The sequence below is a fragment of the Dipodomys spectabilis genome, unplaced genomic scaffold (assembly GCF_019054845.1).
Source record: "Dipodomys spectabilis isolate Male_0828 unplaced genomic scaffold, ASM1905484v1 ptg000140l, whole genome shotgun sequence".
Classification (NCBI taxonomy): Eukaryota; Metazoa; Chordata; class Mammalia; order Rodentia; family Heteromyidae; genus Dipodomys; species Dipodomys spectabilis.
Genome location: NW_024870817.1, coordinates 14,925,966 through 14,938,286, shown reverse-complemented (window position 1 = coordinate 14,938,286; position 12,321 = coordinate 14,925,966). Strand labels below are relative to the sequence as shown.

The following is a 12,321-nucleotide window of genomic DNA, read 5'->3' as shown; positions in this document are numbered from 1 at the left end:
CCTCTCTCTTTCTTCTCGTTCTTCTATTTCTTGTTTAATCTTTCTCCACTTTCATATTCTTTTTATATGCCAGTACTGTGCTTGAGCCTAGGGTGCTTTTTTTTTTAAATTGTGAAAATACCATACAGAGGAGTTACAATTACATGGGCAAGATAATGAGTACATTTTTTATCAAGCATTTTTGCCTCCTCCTTTGTTTTCCCTTCCTATCCCTTCCCATTTCCCACCCCTCCCCCCCAGCCAAAGTTGTAAAGTTCGTTTTTCAACATAACGACTTGTACATCTATTCAAGGCTGATGTTTTTCCATTTAGTCATACTCCCAAGTCCAGCATTTTTCTGGTTAACTGGAGATAAGAGTCTCTTGAATTAATGCCTGGACTGACTTTGAACCATGATTCTCAGATCTCAGTCTCCTGGGTAGAAAGGATTACAGGCATAAAATACTGGTGTCTGGCTCTACTGGGTTGCTTTCTGTGCCTTGTAAATTTCTTTTTCTTTTTTTCTGATATAGCAACAACATTTAATTCACCTAAAAAAATTTCACTTTTATTATTGAACATGTTTGATTTCCTTGAAAAAAATTGTAAATGATCAATAAGTTGATATATACCGAATGTCTATAGTCTGCCATAGTTATCTTCTTTCAGAGAAGGGAGACTTGAAATTTAGAAAATGAACCAAAACAGCTAAGCAGCAGTGGCTCACTCCTGTTATCATAGCTACGTAGGAGGCTGAGTTCTGAGGCATGAAACCAACTTAGGCAGGAAAGTCTGTGAGAGTCTTCTCTCTACTACATAAACAAAAAATCCAGAAGTGGAGCTGTGACTCAAGTGGTAGATCGCTAATCTTGGGAAAAGGGACTCAGAGAAAGTGCGTAGGCTCTGAGTTCAAAGAAAAAAAAAAAGAATCAAAACACAAGCAAGAGAGTGAAGTTATTAAAACAGTTAGCATTTTTGACGAGAAGGGCCTTCATGTTTTATTCAGACGTTAGGCCGGACTCAGAATTATTTTGAAAATTTCATTTCTGAATATTTTACTATAAATTTAGGAACAAATCCTGAGGAACTAAAGAAGTTTTACTATTGTACATTTCGTTAAATACCTTTTAAAACTAGACTTAGGTTTACCTAGGTGCTATCATATCATGCTATTGCTGTCCACGAAGTTCAAAGTTTCATGAAATCTATTAATATGATTTAAAATGGACAATTCTGTTCTAGTCTAACTATTTTTTTTTTATCATTTTCCTTTAAAGTATTAGGGAAAAAAGAAAAGGGCTTTGGCTTGCTGTAGTTCAAGAAGGCTTATATAAAATAGTAAGAATGACAAATTAGTAATGATTAATAGATGTAAGAAAATTAAATTACCCTTAAATTGCTGATATTCTGAAAACTAGTGCTTTCTCTGAACATATTCTTTTGACTCTGTGTTAGTACTAATATCTATGATCCACTGAAGTATGCAGTTTCAGAGATGAGAGGAAATTTGCTTTTATTGCTTTGTGCATAAAACTTAAGTCATCTCACATACACATTACTATTTGTTCAACAATGATTGTTTTCTTAATAAATGAAATGTGAAATAGCTTTTTATGTTTACAAAACATATGCAAATTAAATAGGAACTCAAATTTGATGCATAAAAACCATTAGTATTTAAAAATTAAGTATGAATACATTAAAAAAATTTAGTCTCATTTGTTCTTTCAGACTGGGAACAAATATAAATATGGCTTATCAGTATTAGTGGAAGTATGTTAAAGATACATGAACAAAGATAGAAAAATAGGCAGAAATTTTCCTCTTTTTTCACCCTTGTCTTTACAGCAAGGTTTAACTATTTATTGCATGTTTTGATATTATGTTATTTTTAAATTATCTATTGAAAATCAACTGTATCTTTGATTTAACAGAGGCCAGGGTAGTCTTAATGAGCAATTAGCCATAAGAATATTTAAATTTTTCTGCTAAGCCTAAGTAGGACTAGTATTATGCTTGAAGAATATAATTTCTCTAAATTCTATCATAAAGAAGACTATTCTTTTTTTCCCGGATAAATTAAGTTATCAAATTGTAAATTTACTGTTTCTTCCAGTAAATTTAAAATAGTAACATGAAAAATGTATCGTCTTTCTGTTTACACAACAGCAACAGAGCACTCATGACCTAGAGAACCTTGTCAGCACACCTGCCAGGTGTTGTCTTAGTAGACGGTGGCTTTACTGATTGACCCTGTGGTTTACTGGGTTAGGGATAATACGTATTTTTAGTTTTACTTCAAATATTAAGTTCCAAACTGGTTTCTCTAGTCTAGAATTGTAAAGCTGTAAATTTCTTCACTTCTGAAACATAGTCCCTGATGTTCTATATTAGAGAGTTATATGAAGGTACTTCGAAGAGTTAATCTTGGTATCCATTTGAGAACATAATTAGCTTAAATGCCTCCTCTTCACATTTCAGTGTAGACTTAGAGACATCTCACAGATCTTTGGTGAAGGGTCTTACCTACCCGTTCGACACTGTGGGACTTTTGAACACTTGAACTGTTGCCAGTGCTGAGAGGAGCTGAATTGTACATTTTTACTTAATTCTACTTCATTTAAACATGGATAGTCATGTGTAGCCAGTGACTATGACAACAGAGATAACAGATATAGAAAAAGTGTTATTTGATAGGGATTTGCCAAGCAAATCCTATCAAATTTTAATCGACTATTCCATGGGTACTATGAAGCTTCTTTTTCTTACTCTAAATATTATGCTATGAGACAGTAAGTGGGTTAGGTCTCTTTACTAAACATCTCACAATAAGCACTGGGGAATGTGATGGTGAGTAAAATATGTACAGATCCTGGCATTCAGGAGTTAAAAGCAAGTGTACAAGAGGTCACAATATCAACAGTGCTCTGATGGGAAAAGTAGAAGCCGTTATGACTCAACTATGGGGAAAACTCTTAACATCAGTTACGAAGACTTCCAGAATGACTTCCTCAGGGTATAAATTGGGTCTTGACTTTAATCAAGGATAAGTAAAAACTAAACAGAGATCTTGTAAAAGAAAAATATGAAGGCAAAGCATTCAGGGTTTGTTTAAAGAGATTGGAGGATAGAAATCTCAAGTATAGGATAAAGTAGAAGGGGGAGGTTATCTAGAAAATTGGAAAAAGTGAGGAGAATCTCAGGGGCTAGATCATGTGTGGTCTTGTGAGCCATTATAAGGACAGACAGACCTTGAGGTACTTTGGTTATAATTCTACTCAGGATCCAGGCCATGTAGTACATGGAAGGAATTTGAGCAATCTTTGTTCAGTGAATGATTGAAAGGAGGAAAATCCCTGAAGGACCAAACAAATAAGTAAGTGTGCCTTTTCTCTTAAAGACTATGTAAAATATGCATCTATACAGCACATATAAATGAATTCAATTCTGCATAGTTATATAATTATAAAATTAGAAATTACCGGCTTAGTTATAATGAAAGCCTGAGCAAAATAGGTGCATTTCAGTATTTCCCATGTATTCTCCAATTTTGTAATATTGAATTTGCGTAAAAGTTTGTTGTGTTGCATTGCTTTTGAACAAAACCGACAACAATCATCACCAAACAGCTCAAGGTTGGTTATCTTGTCACTAAAAACCAATAAAGGTTATGTAAGCTATTAAGGCCAGTTCAGTCACAATTAAGACCTTAACTACTTCTGTGCAAGGAAGTCTTTATGAGAAACAACTGTTTGCAGATGCCTCTAAACCTGAAAAGAGGTGACAAAATAAAATTCCATGTAATCATCATCTCTCTCCCTCTCTTCCTCTATTCCTTCTCTCTCCATTTCTTTCAGTCCTCTCTCTCTTATATACTCACATACACTTGCACAGGCACACATTCTTGCATCTAAAAGCCAAAAAGCTTCTATGGAGACAGTTGTGAATAGCAGGTTTCTTTTGCCTGTGTTACATTCATCTTCCATTTCCCATGGAGAAGGAGCAATGAAAGACCAGTGTTTTGCTCTCCTTCCATAAGGAATTACTGGACTCTTGAATTAGACTAGGTGAGCAGCTCACAGACCCATTGACTGAAGGGCGAGGAACTCCTTGCTAGCCAGGTGCTAAATAATACTCGCATCTTATCTTCATACTTAAAATAGGTCCTGGTTATAAGAGTAACCTGCCTAAGACCTCTGTCATTCTAAGGATTATATAGAATGCCCTAGGCAGAGCACAGACCTGTGTGAGAGTTATGTTGAATTTTTTAAACCACAGTGTCATTTCAACAGCTCACCCTTGCACAGTGTGTGTGTGTGTGTGTGTGTGTGTGTGTGTGTGTGTGTGTGTGTAAGCTTATGAGTGAAGATGTATCGGGTCTGGGTTCTTCCGGTCATCTGGATGTGCTCAAAAACCCCATATTCCAGAAATGGAGCCCATCAGAAACTACTCGTTTCTTCTCCTAGGTGGCTCCGATAACAAGGAGTAGACCTAATGAGTTTTAAGTGATCCTGCTAGCAGGACCTTCATTCCAATAGAACCTATACTGAAATCTAACAACCTCATAAAGTGAGCATTTTGAGAAAACAACCAGTCCATGTATTAGAGTTAAATAAAAAGGAAATGCCTTTAATACAATAACTGTTTTTGTTTTTTTTAAACCAATGGATTAAAAATTTAACACATTTACTAAATCTGGCATATTTATACATTGTATCTAAACAGATATTCAAGCTGAATTATAATACAATAACAAAAACTATCTCTGTCTGTCTATTATGCCTTTGTGAGTCTTTGTGCCATTGTAACAGTAATGCTAATTATCAAGCAAAGACATGATAATTACGCAGAGCTTTTTTGCTAAGAGGAGGAATCTTTTTCAACACCCACGCATTGCACAATTTCCTGTGACCCTATGACACCATTCTGCTATGGCCCAGAAATTAGTATTTCAGTCCCTATGCTAGGAATCATATTGCTTCTATCCTCCACTTTTTTTTTCCCTGTAAGTAAACTGATTTTCCAAGGTTAAGGGAGAGAGGTAACAGTCCAAATGGGAAAGATAAAACTAATGATCCTTCCTGACACATATTACCCCACTCATTAAACTTACTCAGTTCAAGGTAGTCCATTAAATTAAAATAAATAGGATTTTAAAATGTACCCAGAAGTAGTCAACTATGTTTACTTTCAACCTTATGTTAGATGCATTATGAAATGTATAGCTCTCATCACTGATGACCATAGATTCTTTGCTTTGATTAGAATTTATATATTTGTGAAAAGCTTAAGAATTTATTATAAAAAGCCGTTTTACACCCAAATGGCCTCTTCCCACCAAGAATCTTAAGTTCCTTATCTAAGTGATCAGTTCTTTCAAAAATAATCAATGTGAATAAGGGTGATATAACATTTTATTAAGCTTAAAGGCACCACTTTACATTTTTCTCCATCATCTGTGTCATTACTAAAATGTGGAAAGGCCAAATCCTTGAAGAACATATTATTCAAGTAGGTGAGCAGGGCAAACTCATAGCATGTTCGATTTATATGTCATATTCATCCAAAGAATTGAGCCATAGAATCTTTAGATTTGGCCCAGAAGTGTCAAAATGTTGTTTTGAGGGATTCAGTGATTTAATCCATGGTTGTCAAATAAAGGAAAATGGAGTCACTGCTTTACTCTCTTTTTAAAAATGCTGCTTTTCAAAATTAAAAGGTTGCAAAGGATTTTCAAATTAAGTGCTTTTATTTAGTTAGGACTAGAAAACAAATAGGAAAGATTTCTTTCTTTCTTTCTTTCTTTCTTTTTTTTTAATGGAAGGATTTCTACCACTGAGTTACAATCTCCAGTTTAGGTCATTTTGAGATGAGAAAACTTCAGCCCAAAGAAATTACCAATGTGTCACATAACATGATACTACAAACAGCAAGACAGACTAAAAGGAAAGGCCTCTAGCTCTTTAGCCAGTACTCCTTCAAGGCCTTTAAAGAAGTTTCACTTTCAGATATCTATCTGTCCAGAAAATTTGTATCTCAGACAATATGTGAAGCTTTAAGTCACTTTTAAATTGTGGGGTATGCTCCTGAGCAAAATCCTTAGTAGATGAATTTTCTAGATTATAAGCAAGTCTTACAAGCAAGCACATTTTCCAATTGATTCAATCGGCTTCTCGTGCATTTTATATGTTATTAATTGGAATAGCTCAAACCCAATAACAAATTCTAACTAACATTCATTCATTACCCTGAAAATTTTGTTGTAATGATTTTAGTACAGTGTTGAGTATAATGCCAACTTCGTTTGGAGAGCGTGGTAACACATATGAGTATACATAAATACTTATCCACAGCAGTTCTTAAGACGCTTGCCAAACAACTAGCTCTGTGCACCTTCATATTTCTTACATCTTCCCACCTTTATATGTGCCTGTGAATGAAAAGCTCTCTAGAAGGTAGGTAAATTTTACTTTTGAATCTTGTTTTATCTTAAATTTGAAACTTAAGCAAGTCCACAACTGAAATATCACTCAATGAAAAATTAAAATCATGTACAGTATCTTAGGCACATGCTGAATTATTTCACTGAAATTATTTGCTTGGCCTTATTAGGCAGATAAATAAATAAAACTTAAAAAAGTTGATCAGCTCAAACAAAACCCTTTCAAATAAAAAGCAAAGCAGTAGGAATTGGTCATGGGCAATTATAACGGGCAATTTTAACAGGCAATTATAAAAGGGAGACGGATATGGGAGAAATAGTCATTAGAACAGAATTAGTAGTAGATTTTCTTCAAAATATGGAACCAGTCTAAGCAAGAGCAGTACTCTGTCAAATAGACAGTAAGTACATACTTTGGAAACAATCCTTTTAATTTTGGAAAAGCAGGAATAAATTAAGGCACCAAGAGTAGACAAAAGGTGAGAAAACTGGCAGATGGAAAAACCATTCTCATTATACTTCTTCCTTTTTAGTTTATAGTCATTGTTCATGAAGGATGCTGTATGCAATAACATCTAAATAGATTCATGTTGAAAGTGTTCAAAAGTTCAAAATTGTATGGCAGGTAACTTTGGCCAACCAATCTCAAACACTTTTGAGTTTACCCATAATGCTTACCCTATTTTTGTTGCAATAAGACAGTCTTTTTCAAAAAAAAAAAAATCTGATTTGGATAAAACACTGAACTAACATATAAGAGTATATTTTCAATCTATTTCTGATTAGAGGTATATGAATAGTTTTTAATATTAATAAAATGATATAATTTTAGGAAAAAAATTAGGAGAATAATTGATTTCACTTTCCTGCCCCAAATGCATTTAAAAGACTGAGTTAGAACAGTAAGAAAAAAAAAAGGAAAAAATTGAAAATGTAAAGTTGGAATGAGTACATTTTTAAATGCTTCTTTTCTTTGACTATATGAGGAAACTACTATTTCCTTAAAATAAAACTTAAGTACATGATAGTTAAAAATGTGGATGAAGTGTCTTGTAACTACATTCCCAAATCTGGTATCCTGATACATAGTGGTGGACAATGATCACCAATGATCAGGCAATTCATTTAACTCCAGAGATAGATTTCCAGCAAGCACCAGATCGTACATTGTTGCTGTCATTTTGCCATTTTTGCATGCATTTTAAGGGGAGGAGAGAAAAGGTAAAGTGTTGTTCTAGGTGAAATTCTATGGGATCATGAACATTTTAGGGAAAAGAAGGTATATATGAGTGTGATGAGGGAAGTCCCACACAATCCCAGGCTCCGCTAAGGCCTACGCTTCACCAGATTTAGTCTCTCACCTCCACGATGTCTGAGTTTGTCCGGCTCTCGTGTGGCTCGTTGTACTCCGTGTACTTGAGCAGCACCTTATCCATGTCCGTGCTGGCGTACTGGAACAGCTTGTTGGTGCTGTTGAAGATGATCAGTGCAATCTCACAGTCGCACAGCACACTCAGCTCGTAAGCCTTCTTCATCAACCCAAATTTCCTCTTTGTAAATGTCACCTGGAAAAGAGAAAGCAGACAAAGTGTTGTTTCCTTTCTTCTTCTGTTACTAAGAAAAACATTTATGCATGTGCATGTATGTGTGTATGTGTGCATGCGTATGTGTGTGTGCATGTGTGTATGTGTATCTTTACAGTATTTCTTTTCTTTTGTTAAACAATAGGATGCACTTGTCAGAGCCTTCAGTACTAACACAATTGGAAAGAAAGCAAAATAAATCTAAAACCACTTTCTGCCTAAGAGTTGAAAGCGTGTGATTGATTCCTAGTTGGTTGAAGAATGTGAGATTGTAAATGCAAGATTAAATAGAGGGCATTTTAAGGAAGGTGACTGGAAAATTGCTCATGTTTCTCTGAATAATCTGAGATCTAGAAAATTTAATTTCATTATGGTTAACATCTTTTCCAATTATAAATTTAAAGCTTGGTGTTTGGGCACTTGAAGACTGAGTGTGATATTATGAACGGAGCATTTTACATCTGAATTAAAAATCACCTTGAAATTGTTTAGTCTCATGCTACTTAATTAGAAATATTTGAAATGTTTCAGTGGTATTATGTATTCTTAGACAATGTTCTGTTTTGTTTTCTAGAAATCTAGCAAGGCGTTGAAAGTGTTTTAGCCATAATACAGTTAGGTTTTGGATGTCATTCCTCTGTCTATTTTTCTTCCTTTCTCAGGCCAAAAGCTATTGTTATCTCTGATTTTTTTTCTTTTAATCTAATCTATAATACAGCCCCACACAATTGCTTCCCTCCAAATATTTCCCAGGTTCACACTTGCCTATTTTCCAGGCAGCTCAATCATTCATGTCTTTATCACTTCAACGTTGGACAGCCTAGCAGGTTCCTGTCCTAGCTGATCTCCCAGCTTGGATTCATTCCTCCTTAGTTTCTCTCAATCTGAAAAACCTTACTCATGCACTGTCTTTCTCCTCTTGAGCTGTCTCCAACAGCTGTCTCCAACAACTCTCATTCCCTAGCATTGCATGCTTCTTACCTGACAATCCTACCAAATGCAAATGCATATATTTCACTCATCCTATTTCAGCCTTCTCGTATTAAAACTTCAGCTGTCATTCCTGCCTACCCACCAAAATGGTGCGAACGTTCTTAATTATAAGCCTGTATATAGTCCGCTGTTTCCCACTGGTTTATTATAGAGAATATCATTCCTATAAAATACTCCTTTAGAGAAAAGTTAAATGACACAATAGGTTTGGGAAATGAGGCACACTGGTATATCAAAGGCTGAGAAACCTTTAGAACTTTACTTAACTGGCTTCTCAATCCTGCTGTTGACAGGACCATTTGTTTCTTTGCTATGTATCTGAGAAGTGCTTACTATATTTCTTCCATTATATTTTTTGAGGTATATAGCTTACTAACGTCATCTAGATAGTCTTCAGCAGAGATTAGTTAACTAAGTTTTTCCCTCACCTTCAAATCTGATCCATGATGCAAAGGCCAGCTCTGTTTTTTCCTACTGTTAATTATTCAAACATCCAGATTCTAATTCTTTGCATTGTCTCCAGAAACCCAATGGCTTTTTTTTTGGTCCAGTATTGTTAAAACCATCCGTAAGATATCGAAACCTCCAAAGCTCAGTGTATCGTGTCCACTTCTGGATCTGCCCTTCCTTCTGTACTTCTCATTTCATTATAGGGTCAGCCAGCCACAATACACCTCTGAATAAGCTCGGGGTCCCACCTGCACCCCATCCTCAACTTGCACCCTGAAATAAGTGTGATGACAGGAACTGTAGATTAAGAGACAGTAAGGTTACCTCCCAGTCCACTGTCCTCCACATTTTAATTGATCCTTTCAATTATACCTGTCACCATTTTCCCTTAATAAAATCAGTCACATTTTATATTTGTGTATTTCTTGTGTGATGACCTTTGGATAGTGTGTGTCTGTTCTACTATAGTTCAAAGTCCACAAGGTACACATCATTTTTGTGTTGCTCATTCCTGCATTCTCCAATGCCCAGAACATAAATACACATTGGCTCAGAATAAAAAAAAATGTGTATAAACATCTTAATAGGGAACACTTACTGAGTCAACTCTTTAGAAATACAAAAATGCTATATTTTATATAAAGTTACGTGACAATTTTTCATGAAATTTTTTTTTACCAATTACCTGACAAATTTTGTCTATAATTTTTTTTTTACAATTTGTACATAAAATAACACCTACTATGAAGTTGGTCAGACTATGTATAGTATTAAGTATAGTTCTTAGAGTAAATGCTCTATAAATCTTAGTTCCTATATGTTTCTTGGTTGACATAAGAAAAAGAGAACTAATAAAATATATACCTTGTTGTTTTGAAGAGCCTATTCATAAAGACTGAGGACATTGTTATTCCTGATGAAAAGATAAAGCCGAACTATCTCTGTTGACTATCCAATTGAATATGAAACACTGATGGTAGTTATAACCATGCCACATCAGCTAGTAAATATCTACTTAGCTATGATGTTTAAATTTCAATTTGAGTAAAGTTTTACCTCTGTTTTATTTTTATTGTTTTTTAGGTGCTTCTGATAAAATACAACTAGCATTTTGTTTCTTTATCTGATTATTAAGTTACTTTAGAAGCATTTCTTGTAGTTCATTTGGATGAGTTATGTTTAATGTTGAGTGAAGCCTGGAAAATACATTATTGGAGTCAGTAAGGAAACACAATCATTAATGACACAAATCTATGCAAAATGTCTTTTGATGTTTCTTTGTGAGGTATCTTAGACACCAAATTATGCCTGCATACTGGTATTTTATTTTGTGAAACAGACTACAAGGAATGTTTAAAACAGACAAGACTGATATAAAATACTTCATATCTGAAACCACTTTTAATCATACTTCATGATCATAAACTGTAGGTAGCATGTCTCAGTACAATATGGTTTCTGATGTACTGAAACCTCAGAATTTAGAACATTGCAACACTCACCATCAAAGCACATTTCACTACAGAAGTATCACTAAAATCATGATTTGTTTAGTCTTAGATGCTCCTCAACTTCTGTGTAACCAAATTGGTTGCTGGATAATGCATACCTATTTAATAATACCTGTCAAGAAAGTCAGTGCATATAGCTTCCTTTCATTAAAACTGCAAACTGAAGTGTCGATGCCAATATTAAAGCATTTAAGAAAATATCTTCAAAATCTACTCTTAATTGCTCTAAATTTAATTCTGTATTATGTTCATATTCTTCATAACATGCTCAAAATGTATTTTATAAAGGCTTTTCTCATTGTTCATCATTAGATAAAATTGTTTTTAAGTATTAAGCTTTCTAAAGAGATCTGGGCTATTACTTTCCATTTAAAATATGCCACTCAATGACAGAGATTGCAGTTCAGAGCTTTTATACTTAAATATAATAATGTATTGTAATGATTACATTTTTTATAACTTGACAATAGTTTGTAATGGGGACAAGTCCATATTTCTATTTCAGTAGCATATATTGAACCTTAGGTGATACTAAAAGCAATTTTATTCTTTAAATTGTAGCTAGGCAAAGAGATGCTGTTTTCACAGTGTTTACATCAACTAGGGTACATCAAGAAAATAATAAAGCTGATTATCATTTAGGTTCTGTATTTCAATATCTAGTTTTCAGAATTAAAGAGATTTAGTAAGTATATATGCTTAGCAAACAAAACCACTCTATAAACTTTGACCATTTTATGTTTCATTTGCTTGATGCATCTTTTAAAAGTTCTAAAAACAATAATCACGTTGTGTGAATAGGCTTCAGTATTAAACTTTATAGGAACTTTAGGTTTTAATTTCTAGTGTATAGGCAGATATCACACATCTAATGCTCACAATGGCTCTAGACAGTATGAGGAGGTATGAATCAGAAACTAGAACTAGAATTTTAAGTTGAGAAAATTAATTTTCACTCTATATAGCTCCATATATTCAATTATAAAGAAATTAGAAAAGGCTGTTCACAAGAGCATAAGAATAGTTCAGCCAACATTTAGTAAGCACTTTCTACACACCAAATCTTATATTGAGCTATATTTATTGAATGTTCTCCATGTCAGACATATGTGTTCTATTCTAGAAAATAATGTGTAGTTTGTTCATGTCATTTCCTTTTGGCCGGAGAAGAAAGCCACTTAATTCTTTAATACTTAAAAGGAATTTTCTTTATTTGCAACAAATTATATTGCTAAGCCAATAGAGAGATATTTTTGGTCATATTTAATGATGTCAAATTGTATTTTTATCTAGAGTTGAGTGAATTCAACTTTGGTTTGCAGATCAAGTTTTACACTAGACTAAGAAAAGCAACAACAAATGT

The 12,321-nt window shown here is 34.0% G+C and overlaps 1 protein-coding gene across 11 annotated transcripts in view; it reads right to left on the bottom strand.

Annotated features, from left to right (window-relative positions):
* Mef2c (myocyte enhancer factor 2C) overlaps nt 1–12,321 on the bottom strand; it is a 162,919-nt gene that overhangs the window by 77,992 nt on the left and 72,606 nt on the right. For all 11 annotated transcript variants that reach the window (XM_042691021.1, XM_042691018.1, XM_042691020.1 and 8 more), the window contains exon 3: nt 7,783–7,986. In XM_042691021.1, coding sequence (XP_042546955.1) covers nt 7,783–7,986 — 204 coding nt within the window. The remainder of the gene's footprint in view (nt 1–7,782; nt 7,987–12,321) is intronic.